This window comes from Alternaria ethzedia (genome assembly GCF_023757985.1).
Source record: "Alternaria ethzedia strain BMP 0044 chromosome Unknown scaffold_8, whole genome shotgun sequence".
In the NCBI taxonomy this organism is placed as follows: Eukaryota; Fungi; Ascomycota; class Dothideomycetes; order Pleosporales; family Pleosporaceae; genus Alternaria; species Alternaria ethzedia.
Window position 1 is genome coordinate 965,518 of NW_026056201.1, and position 21,244 is coordinate 986,761.

Here is a 21,244-nt window from a genome sequence, read left to right on the forward strand (position 1 = left end):
AGAGCCTGCATATAAATGCGCACGCATAGATGGCATACCACTTAGATTTCTTTGAGGTGGTTTCCTTAGCAGGCACAGTTGTCATGAAGCAAAAATGCGATAATGAGCAAGCTGGAGTGCTAGAGCGTAGTTGGTGACCACTCTCTAATACTATAATCGTTTCAAATGTCTCTGTCTCGTTGCAAAACATGTCTGCTTCGTGATTATCGAATCTTTGGGCGCGATGAGGAAAAACAGGCGACTTCGCAGCATCAGAACCATGACGTTGAGCCAGAGAACGTTGCACAGTACCGCGGGGTCCACTCCGTTGTAGGGCGTGGTAGGGCGTGCACTGGGAAAATCGTTATCAGTGCGCTTCTGCCCCCCTGCGTCTACTCTGAACGGTAGTAACGAACTAGTGAGGTCTCTCAGCAAGCAGGAATACGAGGCCGGAATTAACAACATCTGGTGTAGCAATGTCGTTTACCGGCTGCAGAAGGTGCTGAACTCTTAAATCAAAACTTGAAATGCATCCAGGAGGCATTCAAGATCATCTTCCAATAAGCTAGTCTAGTTTCAACCTGTTTCATGTGTATAAAGGTAACAATTTGTTGATGCATCTGATGTTGGAGTCGAGGTACAATTCCGGCCAGACCAATCACAGCAGTCAGATCAGACCCACCAGAGGCGCATGTTGGGCCGATTCTGCGGCTCTCCGCGGCCCTTCTTTTCGGTAGTTTTTCTGGTTGGCTCCCAACCGAGCCGCTGTTAGGCACTCGTGATGGTCACCGAACACCGTTACAGAGGCATGTCGTGTGTCGTCAAGTAAACTCTGGGCGGTGATTAGTTGTAGATGCTGCGAATCGTTTCCAGCGCTACTGTACGTGTGTTGGCCATTCTGGTGTGCGATGGTGTCGATCGGGCCGACTTAGATGGCGTTGTCACCGCCGTAGTCGGCATCGTGATGGATGCGTCTGAGGGCTGGCAAGAAGAGAGTTGTTGTAGTTGCCTTAAATAGCTGAGAGCTTATGTTCCATAATACAAAAGGGTTTCGAGTGTCGCAATAGATATAACGATGTTTTGATGTTAACTTCCAGTCGATAGTAATAAGTTATAGACTTCATGAATAGAGACTGGATCACTAGTTGCGCGTCTCCTTCGTTGCGAAAAGAAAATTGAAAGCGTGATGGAAATTCGATTCGAATATTCCAGAGATCACCCAAGCAATTATGCAAGTAGCCTCCGTTGCGGTACCTTCGCCCTCTTCCTCTGCTTGACCCAAGTCTTGGCGGCGACGAGCCTACCCTCCCAACTCATCGAGGATATCAGGGGGAAGCTCTGGATCGAGGCCGGGCATCGCAGGATGTCTTCGGGTCAGAGTCTGCTGATGCAGACAAGCGATCTAGCCATTACGTACGTCTTATCTTGACGAGGCCGGTGGTTTTCCGTGGCCGGTTTTGATTCCGGCCTCGTAGGATATAAGCTCGTGGTCGCCTTCGCTGTTGACAGAAGTTTCAATCCACTCCAACTCCAACATTCGGCGCTCGGACAAGTTCTCCAACATCAAGGCCTGAACACCTTCAGCATCTTTGACTTCTGTCTCTCTTCGCTACCTCTTTGCACTATGTCTTCTTCGACTTTTGACTTCCCTGTCATGAAGGACACCCGTCCTGAAGACCGCACCCTCCCCGCCTTCATGGTCTCCACCACACGAGGCTTCCTTCCTCGTCAAGAACCCATCGTTGAACTACCAAAGGAGTTCGCTGCTCTTGAGTCTATCTTGCAACGCATGCCCATCAAGACACTGTCAGGGGAGCCAGGTCTACTTGCCAACTTCACCTTCGGCGACACCGTACTCAAGGAGCTTCCTGACCTTACCCCGGAGGTAGAGAAGTATCGCGATGACCTGGTTGTCATGAACGCCCTGTATCGTGACTACTCTTTCTTGGCTTCTGCATATCTCTTCGAGCCTTGCCATGAGAGGCATGTAAGAGGAGAGGAGTACGGTTTGGGTCGGCAGTCGCTGCCGAGATGTATCGCACTACCCATCGTTAAGGTTGCTGATATGTAAGTGTCAAAGCTTTCTCCTATCGTTATGTGGTGCTGGTCTTATGTCCTTGTCTCCTTAGCTTGGCATGGCAACTTCCAAACAGAACATGGCCACGAAGTCACTTCCACAATACGTCATAGGGTAGATGAAATGGCTGACATTTTCGCGTGCGCAGTGCTGGATTTAAGCCCTTCATGGAGTATGCTGGGTCGTATGCGCTCTTCAACTACCGTCTGGAAGATCCATCGCGGGGCCTAGAGTACGACAACCTTCGCCTGATCCGAGCTTTCGAGCATGGTTTGGATCCCACCTCATCTGAGGCAGGCTTCGTTCTCGTCCACATAGCTATGGTCAAGGAGTCTGGTGCGCTTGTCACAGGTGCTTCCGAAATGCTTGAAAGCTGTTTGGCCAAGGATCGAGAGCGGTTCAACGACGGACTTCGTACTCTGGTGGGCGGTCTCAGGAACGTCAACCCCGTCATGAACAGTAAGTGCATTGCTTGGGTGCGTGAATTCACGACTGACGAGATTAGCCATGTGGAACCGCAGCAAGCCGCAAGGCTATACCAACTTCCGTACGTTCATCTTCGGCATCACCTCACAGTCCATGTTTCCCAACGGTGTCATATACGAGGGCGTGAGCGAAGAGCCAATGTCTTTCCGCGGCGAGTCTGGTGCCAACGACAGCATGATTCCCATGTGCGACAACCTGCTTCAGGTCCAGATGCCAGAGACACCTCTTACAGATATCCTGAAGGACTTCCGCCAGTACCGTCCTGGCAATCACCGCGAGTTCTTGGAGGCTGTTCGTGATTGCGCTCAGCAGTCGGGCGTGCGCGAGTTTGCGAAAGGCGACTCCGTGTCAGCCGCGCTCTATCTCCAAGCTCTTGACCAAGTTCGCGACTTCCGCTGGCGGCATTGGTGCTTCACCCGCGAGTACATCCTCAAGCACACTTCGCACCCGACTGCGACAGGTGGCAGCCCGATCGTGACTGTAAGTGCTTCCTTGGCTTGACGGTCCTTGCTCTTACTGACGCGTAATAGTGGCTACCCAACCAGCTGACAGCAGTACTCATGCAAATGGCTGAGACGTTTGAGTACTGCAAGACGATCAATGGTGTCAGCGATATCATGGATACAGTCAACCACCAGCGCGAGTCGCTGAGGAAAGAGGTGGAGAAGTACTGCGGGGAACGAGGTGTTGCAGCATCATGAGAGCGCACGCTTCCCTCATCGACGGTACTACCCGTTCTCTTGTAATTCATAGCCAAACCACGATGCATTTGTCTTATGCATTCTCTACGACATGCGCCTTTGTTGGAGTGCTGCCTAGTCGCGACATTTTCGTGTTCCGCCCTTTTCGATGATGACTCGCGTAAACTCAGCGATGCGAGGGCGTAAACACGTATCGTATGACTGTATCGACAACACTGCGGATGACGCCGCGGCCACTGTGGACCACGGAGGCTGTGAGTGGTGTACTGGTGGTGGTTCTGGGATGAGTCAAGACGCGCTACCGCGTGAGTCTCAGCGTCATGGCTCCGGCGGCCTTCTATCGATAAGTAGGCCCCCGGATCTCCCTAGCAGCTCCCATCGCCATTGCCAGCGCCATTCCAGCACTTGCCACCCTTCGATGCTCACTGCAAGACAACTCATGGAATATTCACACTCTTTCCAGCTCCCGCGAATACCAAACGTCTTATTAATACGGCGGAGTTTACGAAACACGTCCTGACAGCCCCAACCCCACATTCATACCTCCATCACACCACGTACATCGGTCGCTACGAATACCTTCAGCCTAGGTTTACCGGTGGATATTTCATAATCACGTGCTATTTCGCATAATATGGCCTCCCGACACGAGCCTAAGCAGAGCCCAGCTGAGCGGCGGAAGGGCGAGTCTGTAAGTAATAACCCAGGAGAAGCCTACCTCTCCCCAAGCTGTACCCCACATGTACCCCAGATATATTCGTTGCTTTGACACTGCAACGAGTATGGTACAGGACAAACCAATTCCGTTGGCTCACGGTTCGCGCCGAGTAGTACAACCAGGGAAATGGGGCTACTTGTAGCACGAAGGCGATCGCATTGTACTTTAGACGGATTACCCATTGAGGTTCCAGAAGACGTACTCAAGCTAATGTAAATACCAGGCGCTCAGCGAATTTGCCGACTACGTCCAGAAACAACAGGCGCTGCGCCGACCGCCCGGCCAGGCCCCCGCCGTCCTCGAAGACCACGATGAGCTGAGCATCCTCGACGAGCTCGGCCTCTCCGATGACAACAAGGCGCATATCCGCCTAAAGACGCTCCTTACCGACCCCGCCGAAGAGAACGTCGCAGCGCTCGCTGAGCATATCCAGGGGCGCCTGGCCGAGGGCCATGGGGAGGCTCTGTTCGACGTTGGCCTGGAAGACAGCGGTGACTCCATGGGCTTCACTGAGGACCAGTGGAAGTTTGCCTTGGAGAGGATACGAGTTGCCTGCGAGAAGATCAAGGCCGACTACAAGATGCTTATGACGCGGAACGTTGGCGGTGACGTCGAAGTCGGACCTCGCAATGCGAAGGAGCTTGGCTTAAGTGGCAAGATGATCTTGCGACAACAGCCTCAGAGTGTCGATGATGTGATAGAGACGCGGATAGCGGTTGTGGGAAATGGTAAGTATTTCCCGGCGCAATTGAGAATATACACTGACAATTGACAGTCGACGCTGGCAAAAGTACCATGCTCGGTGTCCTCGTCAAAGGCGGCCTCGACGATGGCCGCGGAAAAGCGCGTGTCAACCTCTTCCGTCACAAACACGAAATCGAGAGTGGTCGAACCAGCTCAGTCGGCATGGAGATAATGGGCTTTGACAGCAAGAGCGAAGTCGTTGTGTCGAACGTCGCAGGTCGAAAACTTACTTGGGAAGAGATTGGACGGCGATCCGCCAAGGTCATCAGCTTCACTGATCTCGCTGGTCACGAGAGATACCTGCGGACTACCGTCTTTGGGCTGCTATCAAGCGAGCCCAACTACTGTCTGTTGATGATCGCGGCAAACAACGGTTTAGTGGGTATGAGTAAAGAGCATCTCGGAATCGCTCTTGCGCTCAACGTCCCCGTCATGGTCGTTATCACCAAAATCGACATTTGTCCACCACAGATTCTTGAACAAACTATAACTCAGCTGTCCAAGATTCTCAAATCCCCAGGGGCGCGAAAGATACCGGTATTCATCAACAATAGGGAGGAGTGCATCACCACCGCCACCCAATTTGTGTCGAGTCGTATATGTCCTATCTTCCAAGTTTCCAATGTCACTGGTCACAACCTGGACCTGGTGCGCATGTTCCTCAACGCACTACCGCATCACGGCAATTACGACGCCTCTGCTCCTTTGGAATTCCACGTCAACGACACATTCTCGGTACCTTTCGTTGGTACTGTGGTTTCAGGTGTTGTCAAGTCTGGTGAAATACATTCTGGCGACACAGTCTTAATCGGTCCTGATAGTCTTGGCCAGTTCCAAACGACAAAGGTGCGTTCCGTCGAGCGCAAACGGATACAAGTTCCAGGATGCTCTGCTGGGCAGTCTGCTAGTCTCGCGCTGCGCAACGTTCGGCGGAAAGATGTGCGAAAAGGCATGGTCGTTTTGCACAAGGCTGAGAAGCCTGATCCAACAACTGGCATATTACCAGCCCCGAAAGTGTACCGTGAGTTCGTTGCCGAAGTCTTGATCTTGTCGCACGCGACGACTATCAAGACCAAGTACCAGGCTATGCTACACGTTGGACCAGTGTCCCAGACCTGCGCCATCATCGACATCGATCGCCAGTACATCCGCACTGGCGACCGAGCACAGGTAGCCTTCCGCTTCGTACAGCGACCGGAGTACTTAACTGTTGGCGATCGGATACTATTCCGTGAGGGCAGGACGAAAGGATTGGGTATTGTCAAGAGAGTCGGTTATGACTCCAAGCATCCGCTAAACCCGGAGTTGCACAAGAAGAAGGATGGTCAAGAGGACGGGAAGAACGTGGAATCATCATGACGGGTTAGAACGTAGAAGTGAGCAGATATCTCATGACCTGCCTGAGCAATCGCATTAGAAGATTGAACGACGTCTAGAGACTAGCTCTCATGAATGATATAATGATTCATATTCGCACGAGAAATCTCAGCTCAAACGCAACTTTACTGTGCCGATCGTGATGGCACCGCCAGTATTTCACATGTTAGCGTCTATTTGCGCTCAAGTAAGGCATTTGATACGCTAGGTTCGCGGTGCCGCAAGGTGTTGAAGATGGCGGTGCTGACAGCCGCGTATCGATAACAGTGCCGCAACGCCGCCGCTCCAGTGAGCACAGTGGAAGCTTCTGAGCGACACAACGACGCTTTTTGTTACTCACAAACCTCTTCATCAATTTTTTCCATCTCACGTGCGAACTTTCAAGTAATAACTCCATGTTAGGATTAATTTGCCGCGATCAGGAGGATCGCAGCACAACACGGGCGGGCTGCCGCACACTGCGACGGCACCTGAGGGCATCGCCACGTCTTTCGTGATTCAAGGAGTCCTGAAAACCACTGTGGGATTCTGGAAAAGTTGTATTCCCCACGATGGCAACAATAGACCCCGCACAGTCGACGCTGTACCCCAAGATCACGACACACATTCCTGAGATTATCGAGCACCTGCGGCGCTTGAACCGCGACCCTGCCCACCCAGAAGCAAACATCATTGTGGACCCTATGCCTTTCATCGGTACAGTCAAACTTCATGGCACGCACGCAGATATCCTCGTATACTCCGATGATCGCATCGTCTTTCAATCGCGCAACATAACCGGTCTGTCCGTCGCAAAAGATAACCAAGGATTTGCGGCAAATATTTCAGAGAAAACCGCGGCTGTACTTGGACTGCGAGATGTGTATCTGGCAAGATGGAAAGAGCTAAACCCTAGCACAACAATTGAGCAAGACTCGCCCGTCGTGATAGCCGGTGAATGGATAGGCGAGAAGATCCAAAAAGATGTCGCCATTTCCCAACTATCCCGCCGCTTCGTCATCGTCTCGGTTAACATCAATGGTACATGGCAAAAAGACGAAGCATACTCCGACATCTCGCTTCCGGATCATGACATCTATAACGCCTCAAGAGCCGGCTCCTTCCACACAACACTCTACCCTGACGATTACGAACGCACAGTATCAGAAGTCGAACGCTTGACCGAAAGAGTCGCCGCTCGATGCCCTTTCGCAGCAACTTTCGGTATATCCGGCTTGGGCGAGGGTATCGTCTGGAAACCCATACCTTGCCAGTACAACGGCGACACCTCTCTATGGTTCAAAAGTAAAGGAGGGAAGTTCAAACCTACATTCTTCCGCATTCCAAAACAACATGAAGGCGCCGATATCATCAAAGAGCGACGCAAAGCAGCTGGAGTAGTAGCAGTTGCATGGTGCTCCCAGCAGCGCTTAGAACAAGGCTGGGATGTGCTGCGCGAGAAGGGTGTTGAGCGCGATGTGAGGGCACTAGGCGACTTTTTGAAGTGGATTCAACATGATGTTTTGGAGGAAGAGAAGGGACATATCAAAGAGCATGGTGTGGATGAGGCGGCGTTGAAGATTGAGATTGCTAAAATTGCTAAGCCGTGGTATAGGGCAAAGCTTAGGGAAGAGGATGCCTCGTGATGCTTGACAAATCAGACGAAGACCATAAGGAAGAGGCTTGCTGGACTTTGATTGCGAATGATGCGCACGCACGACGATGGTTTGTGCTCTTGTAATGAAAGTCACAAACTTCTGGCACACTTTATCAAGGCATCATTGCTCCCTTCGATTGCAACGATACAAGATTATCATCGCTCCTTCGGTGTTCATCACGTCCACAAAATTCGACCCTACTCACAGCGGTCCACCCTAGAATGTCTGAAGCACTCAACGACGCTTCGGGCGACAGGCCCCCACAGATGCCCGAAAAATACACCTGGCTTCGCGACGCTGCTTCGTCTACGTACTGTTTTGTCAGTCTGTGTGTCCCCACCTCCGACATCGATGATGCGCGTTCCAAACTGGCTGCGAACGCCCAAGAGGACTTAGTCGTCGATGCACTCCTCAGGCGCGTCGTTGCAGTAAAGATTCCCGGAGAAGGCTCTACCCAGCCTACGATGCATTCCGAATTACGCATTCTCCAAGAGATACACCGCCAATCGTATTCTCGCAGCGGCGGTGAGCACTGCATTGAAGTAGTTGACCACTACGACATGGAAGCTATGGCCCAAGGGGAACCAGGTTGGCTGGTCATGGCAAGCTCACCAGTTTCTAGTGATCTTGAAGGACTTTTCGTATTCGACACTAGGGACAAGCTTCCAAAATGCCTACTCTGGCTCATCGTTACGCAGCTCTATGAGACAATCTACTTCCTACACCGCGAATGTAAGCCGACTATCACACATGGCAGTGTTTTAGCGGAGGACATTCTTATCAGCTTTCCCTACGAAGAAGAGAAGAATGGAGAGGCTACCATTGCTAAACGCCCTAAAATCAGTCTCGTAGGATTTGCGAAGAGCTGCATCCATGATCCTACGAACTCTCCAGATGGGCTTGAACGCAAGGCTCGGGCAGAAGAAGAAGATATCGAAGCTCTGGCCCAATTGATTCGAAAGCTCATCTATAGGTGCTACGAGCATGAAAATGTATACGATGGCAAGCCAGGAGGGAAGATGACAAGGCTCGTGCGAACGTATCTCAAAGATGATGCGCCAGAAGAGGTGAGGAAGTTTGAGCGGGTGGAGGCGCAAGACTTGGAGAGTGTATGGGCTGCTATCGGGGTATTCGCTAAGGAGCAATTGGGGAAAGTCAGGAATGAGGAGTGGGAAGAGGTGCGGGACTCGCTTGATGAGGTTGCTGAAGCGCAAGTAAAGTTGAGTGACCTTGTCATAGGCGTTCTGAGTGATCAGTCAGCGAAGGCATAGGCATCTAGCCTATCATCACGGTTAGAGAGATATGTTGTGAATCTTAACGACTGTCTTATTCTCATTCGTTGCTGGTTTCGCTTCCTACGACGATGTACTCATTGTGTACTTACGCTCCCACATGTCCCCTCAAAATCACTCAAAACGTGTAAACATACTTCATTGTACGCGCTCTCTCCACGTTCTAATAAGCTCAATGGCTTGACTTTTGTTTCTCAAACGTCCAAACCCACTCCAGACAACGCCCGTTCCCTTGTGTGTACTCCCTCATATATCCAGTGCGTTTACTCTTAGGAATTATCAGCTCAGCCGCACGCGAGAGCTCCTTCTTCCAAGCATCCAAGTAGTGATCTTCCAGACGCCTAGCTTTATTTGCGCTGTCGGTCTCCCCTCGCAAACTCCAATACCACACAAGGTTTTTAATATCATCAACAACGCCAACGAGGTGCACCTGGAGACGACGAAGCTCGGTATGGCTAGATAAGATTTCGAGACCAGAGAGGTTAAAGGTAAAATCTGCCGCGCTGTTGGCAGCTAGTCGCTCATTGGTTGGGCGGACGAGTTTGATGCAGACAGTGTCTAGTGGAGTTGACGCGTTAGCTGCTGCGGCGCTTCTATTGATCTCGGCCCGTGCTACTTCGCTGAGCCGGTAGACTCGCTTCACGTCATCGAAGATCATCGGCCAGTCGCACCGGATGAAGATCTCGTGCGTGTGGCACTCTGATGGAGTGATGGCGTCTAAGATATAGCTTTGTGGATGTATATCTGATAGTCGATTATCCAGGTGCCACGTTGACTTCTGGTGTAGCTGCCGGATGCCTTCGCGCATCATTTGGTTGTTGGTAAGAAGCCATGGGATTTTGTCACTAGCAGATGGTGCTTCAACCGAGTCGTGCCTTCGGTCATAGGTTACCTTGTAGTCTTTGGTATCATACCGCTGAACAAAGGTGTTTGTATCACTCCAGAGGTAGTCGTAAATGATATCGCGGACTTCGGTTGGCAAGGTCGTGAAAAATGGAGAATTCGACATTGGAGCGGTCGATGATTTTGATTTTCGATATGCTGTCGAAGACCCTAGTTAACTCTCGCTTCGGTTCTTGACGGAGTTGAGAGATTGGAGCGGAGACTTAGGCGAACTATGATCGTGAGATCTAATGGGGCTAGGCATTGTATATATCGGTAAAGGGAGCACCATGAATGCACTGTCCAACGGTGTGGACCAGCAACACAGCGTGAATTGCGCATTGATGGCCGTGCACACAAAGGTAGCGCAGATATCGGTCGTATGAATTATAGGTACTGGGTAGTCGAATGGTCAGGTTGGCGGCTTTAATGCCGTACCCATGGCGAATCTGACATTTGGCGAATGGTTGAAGCCATTGAATGGATGCAGCTTACTCCAATTGCAGAACAGACGGATGGCGCAGCCTAGGGAGTATTTGCCTACATATGTAAGTGATACCCTCACTGATAGTTGTGTAGCAAAGAATACGTTAACACAAGTAGTGGACTGTCAGCCCTTGCTTCGCGTTAGCATCTGCATTCCGGTGTGTTCGAGGCCCGCAGGCAGGAATGATTAACTCCAGTCTCGAAAGATTGCTGAGAACCCTCGGAGTCAGTCGTGGACAAGATGAAATCTCCATGGAAATCCAAATCTGCGTGCTTCTTGTCGAAAATGCCTGGTCGCCGTCATACTCTTTTTCGACTCCAAAATCAAACGCAGATGTACACCAAGCGAGATGGATGAAACCATAGATGAGGATGCAGCCATGATTGATCAAAGTTGAGGGAGAAAGCGCATGCCTTCGGTGTGCCAGCGTCGGTATCCAACGCCGAGGGGATGGTAGGAAGAAGATGCGGAAGTCGCGACTGCGAGCTGGCAATGCCTGGTGCCGCAATAACGTTTCCCACGCGCACCGACCAGCCCCGCCAAACGCGAACCTGTCGCGTCCTCACGTCGCGTCAGCTACGCCACCCAGCCCTGTCCCCGCACGCACGGAGAAGACATGGGTAACACTGTTCGGGAGTTCATGAACAAGGACAGTTGTCGAGAATGAGCTTGCCCATCCCACACAGTGCATAACCTCAGAAGACGCAAAGTTGGTATTGTGATCTTTATGACTTAATACTAGGACTCCACGACAGAGTTTACAGGAAACTATCTACTTCAACACCTCCAAGACACCAATTCTCGCAACGCTATGATACAAAGACAAAACAAAGAAGAAAGAGCTCTGCCTGCTACACCGTCTAAAAACCAGTATTTACAAATGAAAACAAAGGAACGCCAAATAATGCTAGTGATGATGCAGAACAAAAACAGGAAAAGAGTGATGTTAGGGAAGCTTCTAATTCCCCCTACCAAGCAACTTCTTGCCTAGAGCCTTCGCCTTTTTCGTCTTCGGACCATCAGTGTCTTCTTCCATGACGCTGCCTTCTCGTCCGCTCATACCACTGACACCACTAATACCAGTGGCTACACTCGCAGCTCGCATGCTGGCTGCGCCGCTACCCGCTCTGCCTCGCATGTGTCCGGCAAAAGGTGCGCTGACACCAGCAATGTGTTTACTCAAGCTATGAATGAGGTTTGCGTGGACTGGCTCCGTGTTGTCTACTCTTGATAGTTCATCCGCAAAGGCGCGACCGTCGTCGACGTCTTCGGGGCCTAGTCCGTTGCTGTGATGATTCAAGCCACCCATGATGGAGCCGTGTGTCGAACGCGCTTGATTGGATGTTGAAGGTGGCTTTGATGACTGGAGAGACGAGCCTTCTTCCGAGACGGTGCTGATGAGACTACCTTGGCGGCCGGATGCGAAAGAACGGCGGGGCATACGGTCTTCGGCTGAGAGGTCGGAGCCACCGGGGGAGTGGTCGCGCATCGAGTTTGAGTCGGTGCCTGAGAGATCGGGAGAGGTGTTGAGCATTGTGCTGCTGTTCGCGAGCTGTCGGAGGCGCGACTGTGCTTTGGCTGAGGGTCGGTGGTGCGAGATCTTGTTGCCAACAATCGTACCGGCGTGGGAGAGGAGCGCCCGCAAGACGTCTTTCTTGAGTTGCGTGACAAGATCTAAGTTAGACCAAGTCTTGTTGCGGTACTCAATTGTGGGCATCCTGAAGACCAGGTCATGGACATCTTCAAAATTGCGTGTGCTCTTGCCCTTGTAGGAAAGACACAGCACCATGGACGGGATCTTGAAGTAAGCGACTGTCATGTACTCGCTCGCACGACTCATCATCTCAGTCAGATCATCACTTCTGGCTTCCTTCTTGTTCGTTTTCTTCTCCGCTAGGTTGGTGCCGGTGCGGTAAAGTGCAAAGCGTTTTGCAGTTCGATCAGACTCGTTCAGAGTCTGGCTTGAGTTGGTAGTGCTTGACCGGACGGAGCTTGGTCTTGTGGAGGTATTGGAGCTATTTCCCAATGTGGGTACCACCAAGGCGGAGCTCGGGTGAAGAGTGCGACGAAGCTCTGTACCACTACGAGAAGGGTTGTTGTCTTTGAAGAAACGGAAATAGTGAGCGCTTGGGCGCTTAACCAAACTCTTTCTCTTTGCGTCAGACTTCTGTACTGGATCGGGCAGCTGAAGTGTGGGCGTAAGTCGTTGTTTGAGCGCCTCCACAGCGCCGTCATCAGCTGAAAGCGAGGCGCTCATACTTGTCGCTCCAGAAATGATGCTATCAATTTCTTCGTCTTCCTCATCCTGAGTCGGCAGAGTATGCTTGAGTAGGAAGGGTGATGAGTTCGCAGTCTTGCTGTCACCGTACGTAGGGAAGACATATTGCAACAGTTTCTTGCCGATCTGATACTCCAGCTGCACCTTCAGTGGGTACAACTCAACTTCAAAGTGCTCCACGACAGGGATACCAGCGATCGATTCAAGGGCTACAAAGTACACCTTGAGGCATTTGGCGTTTTCCGGAAGAGTCTGATCTTGCTCCAGGAAAGGTGAAATCATCTCTGGGTATAGGGCGTTAGGTAGCAAGTTCAGACCTCGCACTTGCTCAATCTCCAAAGAGTTCGAGTTGGATCCATCGTTGTTGTCCGTGCGATCGAATGCCACGTTCTTCAGTTGGAATTCTGCTAGTGACTCTGCGCCTTCGCGAAGCAGATGCCAAACGATGTCTGATGCAGAGACATACATCCGCAAAAGTCCAGTTGAATCTCTTGCTTGAGCACGATCATCTTGCTTGCGTTGTGCGGTCGTGATCGCCTTCATAACGAAGAAGAGCTCGTCCTCGTAGACAGCCAAGTCTTTCTCAACTTCAATCCTGTCTTCCCAACCTTGCTTGTCCAGGTATTTCTCGTTGATCTGGAAGACATTTTTGATCTCTTCTAATTGCTGGATACGCTCTTGAAGACCCATGACTAGCTTTGGAGCTCCTGCGAGATCGGTGAAGTCCGAAGCAAGCATGATCTTCTCAAGTCGCTCATTACGCGTCTTTTCCAAAGGCTCGTGGTATAGCAAAAGATCTAATACGATGACGTACATCGCATAGTACTGCCTGGAATCACACAGGGCCCGCACGTGTGGGAAGTCCACCCATAGATGGTCAATACGGCTCTCCATGTTGTCAGCAGATGTGGCCGAGTCGGCAGCCGAGACATCGTCGTTGTACTTCAGGCGCAGCGCGTTGTGCTTGTCGTAGCGCATACTGGCTGAAGTTCGCTGTACCACCCGCTGGAAGCCGAACGGATTGCTATGGAACTCGAACATGACCTCGAAAGGTACCCATGGTGGCCACGCTGAGCCAGCTGGCGTTCCGTACATGCTTCCGGAGTACATGTGGATATCCTCCGGACTGCTAAAGGTCTTTGAGTTGGTGACGAAGATTTGCAAGCTGTCCATAGCTGCGATGAACCTTCGTTGAACGAGACCCGAGACCTCGTCCATGACACGGTCCTTGTCCATGATTTGTAGAACCTTGAGCTGCATGCCTTTGGCCGTGACAAGTACCGCAGACTTGGTGTCTTTCTCGCTCTGCAATTGGATCTGCGGTGCAATCAAACGTACGAGATACGAGTTCTGAGAGACGTAATCGTCCGCGACATCTTCATCCGCTTTTGTCGGATTCGCATGTGAAGGGTCACCAGCACCGTTGGATGCACCGTTGGTGCTCTTGCTTTTAGCGTCTTCCTCATCAGCGTCAACGAAATCCCTGCCGTCGCGAAGCAACTGCTCGATGGTTTCGTCAATGTTCAGTCCGGCCTCGTTCTCGCCAGCCATGGGTGTTTCGTCGGGCCCAGATGTAGATGGTCCACGAGACTTGTTCTGCTCGTCAACAACGTCGAGTATAAACTTTACTGCCCTTCGTGACATGTAGTAGACGAAACCTCGACGTTGACTGACTTGGTGTATGTAGCGGAGTATGATGTTCCGTAGGGAGTTGCCCCACTTCAGGTGGATGTTGTGAATGATGAATCGGTTGTTGAAGTCATTGGTGAAGTCCGTGATAGGGTTAGGAGGCGCATCGGCGTGCTTGTGTTCAGGGTCGATGGCATTTTGAGCTTCGTCTGCTTCAAAATACTCATCTTCTGTGTCGGTATCAGGCTCTGCGACAGTGTTGTCTGGTGAAGACGCGGCAGTTTCTAGCCGCTCCAGCAGACTAGCATGCATCGTAGAGAGGAATTCTAGTTTCCGTTGAAGGAACTGGGAATGATTACGCAGAGCCTCAAGACGGCGTTGCGACTCTTGTTGCATGTCTGACGTCTCCCGAACGACTTTTAATTCTTGGTCGTTGATTGCATGCTGGTTAAGAGCAACCTGCTCTTTCACACGTTCAATCCGTTGCTCAATCAATTGACATTGTACCCGACGTGGGTCATTCCTTGCCGAAATGACACAATGATGAGTCGGCTCGTTACCGAATGCGCTCTTGCGGTGTTTGTCGCCCGAAATGTTGTTGGCATGATCGGTTTGACGGAAGTACGTAAATCGTGGCGCGAATGCTAGCGGGAGAATCTGTGTTTCCGGATGACGGCGTGACGGCAAGATCCAGCCAAGTTCAATGAAGTCGTCCATATCGACCCAGCCTAAATCGTTGTCGGGAATCGTAAACTTCGACAAGTCGGCTGTTAGATACTCCTGGTTGTAGCTAGCGAGATCATCCGCGGTGGCGTTATCAACATCTTCAGAGCCTGTTCCTGCAATGCTTGCAGACACCGCTCGGATGTCTGTCCGGATGAGGTCAAGCTGTACTTGATTGATGCGCATACCAGTCGTCTTGTTTTGCCTGCTGTTTTGTTGGCCTTCAGGCGCTTGGACCAAAGTTCGGAATTCTTCGCGGCGCTGATGGAGATCGAACATGAAACTGTCGAGACGGGCCTTCAGTCCAGTGGCGGCCACAACGCCTGCACCATAGTCTTCCGCATCTTTGTGCTTGTAGATATGGCTCATGTACAGAGGCGATAGCAAGAGGTTGTACTTGATGGTTGCAAGGTGCCGCCCGAATTTCTTGCTAGACTTCTCTACTCCTGGCCACAGCTTGCCCTGGCGTACGGGCAATGACATGGCACCGGAGAACATCGACCACCAGCTGTAGAAGTGTGTGAAGAAGCGTGGTGAGAGATGCACACTGTTGTAGGTCTTTGATGGTTCCAAGTTGGCGACAGACCATTCTCGATCGTATGGAGCAGCGATAGCGATAGACATGTGGATGTGGTGACTGCGGAAGCCTCGGAAAGCGTCATACTCCTGCGCGATGTCAGCAAGAGCTTCAAATTCAAGAGACGGGTTGATGACCTTTCCATTGGATGCTTTCGCATACTTTGGATTCTTGAGGGTGACATTGTAGTGGGGTATGAAGTTGAAGGAACGGCCGCCGTCGTCCAGGTTGCGCTCAAATACCAGTCCGGCAACCCAGCGCACATTGCCGTTCAATTTCATTACTGTTTTCTTGAAGACGGCTCTCTGCCTACGACTAGACATGCTCGATGCAGTATCTGGACGGGCCACAGCTTCAGTCTCCGCGTCGTGACGAGCAAAGTGATTGAGATCCGGAATGGCGAGCACGTAGCTTCCGCTCTTGACGATCATGAAGTTTTTAGGGTCTTCGTCCTCAGCAATGCTGAGTTGCACGTCGTTTTGCCAGCACATGACAAAGCCCGCACCGTGACCTGTGACCATGTACGGATCGCGTGAACCTGCATTCCGTTAGTAGAGTGATTATACAGGATGTGTTGTGTCTTACCTTTGAGAATCAGATGGACGTCGCCATCGCCCTTCCACGACACGTTGATGCGCGAGTGGAAGGTCAACCTAATCTTGTCCCAGAATCCAACCCTCTCCGAGGGGTCTACAGCTGGCTTTGTGAAATTCTCAATGATTTGCATCATATCCTGGATTGCCGGCTGATATGACGTGCCCCAAGTAATCCTTGTCGGGTATGCTGAGTTGATATCGATCGCCATGTCAGAATATGTCTTCACAGGCGCCACAGTCCGACGAACGTCCACCGCGTATCCACGTGTGAGCTCGCCTGCAGAGTTCCGCTCCTGTGGTACGACAACAACTCGGCTGACGCGAGAAGATTCAACGTCCCTGAACTCTTCTGCTATCACGAAGTCTGTCTTCATCAAGACGCTCGGTAGTCGGGACGACTGTATACTGCCGATAGCCGGGAAGTGCAATAGCGGAAGCGGATAATCGCGAAGGTGGATCTTGGCTTCTCCCATCTGTATTTGAACGTGCATGGGGATCAAAAGAGCGTACTGCGTATCAAATGGCATACCTTTGCCGACACGGTGCAGGAAGCGTGGGTACTCCGAAATGGGGAACGAGGGCTTGTCAATGACAATTTCCAGGTCGCTGACAGCCAGCGCCATCAGGGCTGGGCGTTGCGAGACAGCAAGAATGGTTTCCTTCTGCTCAATGTCATCCGGTAGTTCGTCCAAGCCCCAGAATGTTGAGCGGATGTCGTTCATGGATCGATTCTGAGTTGCCATTGCGAAATCGATGCGCTTTTTCCACGTCTGAGCATTCAGGCGATTTAGCTTCACGCGCGCGTCCTGTACCGATGTTTCATATGACCCACTAAGACCGCTGAAACCATCCTTGTTATAACGCATAGGATGGTCTGAACGTCCCCGTTCTGGTGAGCTATGTCCGCTCGAGTCCGCGCTCTTCGTACGCCGATGGAATCTGAGCTCCTTGTCCCTCTTCTTGATCTTGTTTCGGCCCCGAGGATCATGTGCTGATCTTGCGCGGTAACGTGTACCGCCTCGTTGTTCGTCTTGCTGTTGTAGTTTCCGCACTTTTAGATCAAAGGCGTGTTCACGAGCAAGTCTTTGCTTCTGCTCCATGAGTCCGATGCGGTAGATGGTTCCGAGCTTCCATTCAAAGGCGTTGTCTTCCAACTCAAAGAGAACAGCACGGCTTCGGAGCGATATCTTTGGCACGATCTTGGGACCTTCGGCTTCTTTGTCCAGTACGTACTCATTGGTTCCAGTCTTAAAGCGATGATGCACTTGCTTGGCAGTCTTCGCGACGTTCGCGACATTGTCAAAGATTTTATGCATGACGAGTTGATGAGGCACAGCGATTCTTATCGCGTCCGTCGCGATATCGAATGACTTTTCGTTCGTTACTGTGTGACCGTACCTGAGCTTGGACTGGCGATAATCCAACCGCAAAGATTTGACACTGACGATTCGACTCCAAGCGCGTTTGATGGCAGGGTTCTCGGCGAACAGTCGCACTAGACGTGCGCGAAGGAAGGGGCTGGCCCAGCGATGCTTTCCTGCCTCAAGTCCATAGATCTGGAGCATGAGAGGTGGATCTCCGGGCATGTCTGCTTTGATCTGGAAAAAGTGAGATTTGACATCGATCGTCACGATCTCGTTGCCGGCTGCACTGGGTGGGTCAACGACATCCTCACCCAACGACGGTACGGACAGATGCCGTGGCGAGCTGGACGAGCTTGGCTCTGGAGCCTTGGTCTTGCCCGCACCCCAATCAAAAGACCTTTGCAGGACCTGCATTGCCATGCACAAGGCAAAGTGACGATAGAGCGAATAACGTAAAAAGAGGTTTTGGCTGTAAGAGTGCACGTGAAATATCGGGCCCTGCTTATCGGAGAGCGTGTGTAGAGCAATCTCCATACGGGGCAGCGAAAGCGTTGGTTCTTGTTCCGATTGTTCGTCGCCCTCGATGACCAAGCCTTCCAGCCCATAGAAATGTAAAGCAAGGCGTCTACCATCGGTTGGGCCGTTCAATGTTCCTTTCGGTGACTTCGGCGAAGATGGAGGCGGTGATCTAAGCAGATGCTCTTCGCGATTGATGCTTCTACTTGGTGCGCGCCGTCTTGCAGGTCTTAGATCTATGTCTTCTTCCCGTCCAGTTTTGTATTCGGCGGTCCAAGATTCCAAATGCAACGCAACTCCTCGACTTTGTTTAGATACATCAGGATCTATTCCAGCGACGTCCACGTTGAAGTCCGATCCTTGGAGATGTACGTATGTCATCCAGGCCGGTAGTCTCCGGAGTATGTTGACGCCCTTCTTTCTGGGAGGGCTACGCCGACGGCCCATGTCCTTTGACATCTGTGTGACGATCTGCCGCAGTCCTTCACTGATTTCAGGCCGAACCATGTAGAGAGAGAAAGTTTGTGCGGTGCCCCAGACCTCCACAACTGGGTCAGGAGCCGCACTCATCTGGACCTTGACTTCGAGATAGTCGGTCAGGAGCAAGTTGTGCTTCTCGATGGCTGCAGTCTGGTAGTAGAGTTGCTGTGCATTCATACGGAACGTCGAGCTCAGTGCATAATGTAACTCGCCATCTGCAGAGTGCGATGATTCCATGTCCAAGGAAATTGAGGAAGATGCAGAGATGAGTAGATCGAACTCGTCGGCCTCATGCTTGTCGGGGTCCATCGGTGGAAGAGTGACCCTAATGACAGGCTCATGGATAGAAATTTTGATGTTTGCTTTGGGCAAGAGCCGGCGAAACAGATATCGCTTACGTTGTCTGGTTTCGGGCGGTTTGCGGTGCAGCTCGTAGTTGTGGAAAATAGCGAGGAGTAGTGGTAGATGCTTGGGGTCAAGATCCAGAGATGGTGATGTGACGACCAGGTTGGCGAACAGTATGTTGGTATTGCGTTCGGCGCTATCTTTGTCATTAGAGAAATGAATAGTTTTAGAAGGAAGGGTCGTGTTCAGGGTCATGGTCGCCATAGGAACGTATAGGAGGCGCTCAGGATGGCCATCGCTATTGTCGATTCCGACAGATATGGATATGGCGGCAAGTAGAGCCTGGTGAGCAATGTCGTCGGGCGAGAAGTACATGAGATGCGCGGGACTGCGGGGATCGAGGCGAAGGAGGTCCATGCCGACTTCCTTCATGGATAGGTTGAGGTAGACTGGAGGCTCGGAGCTGTGGCCCATTTCGATCTGCTTGGTGAGGCCAAGGAAGCCAATCGCGAATTGGAATTCATGGATACCGCGGAGGATGGAGCTGGCGAACTCACGCGAGTCGGATACGGTACGGACGAGGTTTTCTTCGCGGCTGTTGGGGTCGTCGAGCTCTTCCATCACATCGCTGAGCGATACGTGTGTCCGACTGCCACGAGATCGCTTCCGAGGGACAGGCGCGCGACACTTCTGCGCCCTTTCCATGCACAGCTTGACATCGTCGAGTGGAATAAGGAGGCGACCCAGCTTGAGTGCGATAGATGCATCGCGCAGACCCTCGAGGCCTTTCTTGAGGAAGCCGTGGACGTTGAGGGTGCAGTGATCCAGGAGTTCGGTCGATTCTCTGCCCTCCGGCGTGAACAGGATGCTGCGGGCGGAGAAGAGCCATTCGGCTGGCCACTGCTCCTCGTCGGACTTGGGCTTGTGGTGGTTGAAGAGGCGACTGCGATCGACCGTCTTGCGCCGTGTGTCGACTGCGAGATTGAGGCCGCCGACCTGGATGGAGCCCACATCGACTACGACCAGAGTGGTCGCGTGCGCCACGACATCGACCTGCCTGAGCCAGTTGATGTTCCGGTGCAGACGCTTGATCTTCTCCTTGGCATCTGTCAGCCGCTTCCACGTCAGGCTTCGCGGTGTCTCGTCGTCGCCCAGCTCGTCGTCCTCCGCCACGGGCTCGGGCGTGTTCTGGCCGCTCTTGCCCTTTTGTGTAGTGCCGTTTGCCCAATGGGCCCATCCCGTCTTCTTCCGCGGCTTCTCTCCCAGCGCTTTGAGGTCGACCGTGACCTTGAGCTCGTGCAGAACGATGCTGACTACCGTGGGTTGCGCGAATGTGGGTCGATGAAGGGTGAAGCCGAGTCCGCGGATCTCGATGCGCAGGCCATCCTTGGGCGTGAAGGCGATGCGTCGCAGCCCCCGTAAGCCCAGGCGCTGTATGGAGACGCCGGTGGCTATGCGTATAAAGGCGAATAGGACAAAGGAGAGCAGGTATATGAGGAGCACGAGCCCCGCGAGGAACTGGAGGGTTGGCAGCGCCATGATGCTGCTTCAACCGTATGCCATTGACCGAGTCGAGGATTATCGAACGAGGTGGTCGCGAGTGCACGCGACGTGCCTGAGTGATGGGAGCGTCGACTGGCGGAACATAATCGAAGGGAGCGCGGGCGCAGGGCTACGAGGGTTGCTGCATCGAGGGCGAGGGTGTACGTAGGTGAAAGCGCGGACTTAACGGTCGGGGCAGATGAAAGCGGCCAAAGCGGCAGGCCCGGATCGCGTCGCTGGGTCGTAGCGGCTGTGACTAGTGAAAAATTCAGGGCGAACAGGAGGATCGCGATCTAGCAAACTCGATGTAGGCCCTCTCCAGACGCTCTGCGGGGCTCCGTATTTGCTTCGCTTGGTGTCTTGTGCTGATGCCGTCAGATTTCCAGGTTCCCACGCTTCGTCGGCACAGCATCCCTGCATCGCCAAGACCCACCCGCGTACCGGGAAGGAGCTTAAACGCTCCTGCCACGCGACTGTCACCCAACGACACATCTGCGTGCTGGCTGAGTCACGCTCACGTGCCACAGACTTGCACTGGCATGACTATGTGTTTCCGTGGTGTTAGGCCAAACGGCTTTCCGACCAAATCAATCCGACCACCAATCTAGCCAGTCGTTCCTGCCAAGCACGACCGGCCGCGGCTGTCTGCATACGTGGGACGACAGATCGTGGAACCTCATCCCGCATTACGGCCGAACTGCAACGGCGTCGGAATAAAGAGACGCTATCCTTGCGGTGGATCATTGCCTATGAAACCTTCAAAACTTCTCCAGGTTATCCCAGTTTCATTTGTACACGCACTGGTCCCAGTGCT

The 21,244-nt window shown here is 52.3% G+C and overlaps 5 protein-coding genes across 5 annotated transcripts; 4 read left to right on the plus strand and 1 right to left on the minus strand.

Annotated features, from left to right (window-relative positions):
* Positions 1-1,633: 1,633 nt before the first annotated feature.
* On the plus strand, positions 1,634-3,243 carry J4E87_004521 (uncharacterized protein; the record flags this gene model as incomplete). The annotated part of the gene is made up of 4 exons (XM_049376142.1): positions 1,634-2,046; positions 2,205-2,515; positions 2,562-3,022; positions 3,073-3,243. 4 exons carry the CDS (start codon positions 1,634-1,636, stop codon positions 3,241-3,243), a joined length of 1,356 nt encoding a protein of 451 aa, XP_049234351.1.
* A 634-nt stretch (positions 3,244-3,877) lies between these two features.
* J4E87_004522 (uncharacterized protein) lies at positions 3,878-6,064 on the plus strand (the record flags this gene model as incomplete). The annotated part of the gene is made up of 3 exons (XM_049376143.1): positions 3,878-3,934; positions 4,185-4,689; positions 4,737-6,064. 3 exons carry the CDS (start codon positions 3,878-3,880, stop codon positions 6,062-6,064), a joined length of 1,890 nt encoding a protein of 629 aa, XP_049234352.1.
* A 569-nt stretch (positions 6,065-6,633) lies between these two features.
* On the plus strand, positions 6,634-7,707 carry J4E87_004523 (uncharacterized protein; the record flags this gene model as incomplete). The annotated part of the gene is made up of 1 exon (XM_049376144.1): positions 6,634-7,707. The coding sequence occupies one exon, from the start codon at positions 6,634-6,636 to the stop codon at positions 7,705-7,707; it is 1,074 nt and encodes a 357-aa protein (XP_049234353.1).
* A 233-nt stretch (positions 7,708-7,940) lies between these two features.
* On the plus strand, positions 7,941-8,990 carry J4E87_004524 (uncharacterized protein; the record flags this gene model as incomplete). The annotated part of the gene is made up of 1 exon (XM_049376145.1): positions 7,941-8,990. The coding sequence occupies one exon, from the start codon at positions 7,941-7,943 to the stop codon at positions 8,988-8,990; it is 1,050 nt and encodes a 349-aa protein (XP_049234354.1).
* Positions 8,991-11,338: 2,348 nt separating this feature from the next.
* J4E87_004525 (uncharacterized protein) lies at positions 11,339-20,427 on the minus strand (the record flags this gene model as incomplete). Its single annotated transcript, XM_049376146.1, has 2 exons — positions 11,339-16,125; positions 16,173-20,427. 2 exons carry the CDS (start codon positions 20,425-20,427, stop codon positions 11,339-11,341), a joined length of 9,042 nt encoding a protein of 3,013 aa, XP_049234355.1.
* Positions 20,428-21,244: the final 817 nt, after the last annotated feature.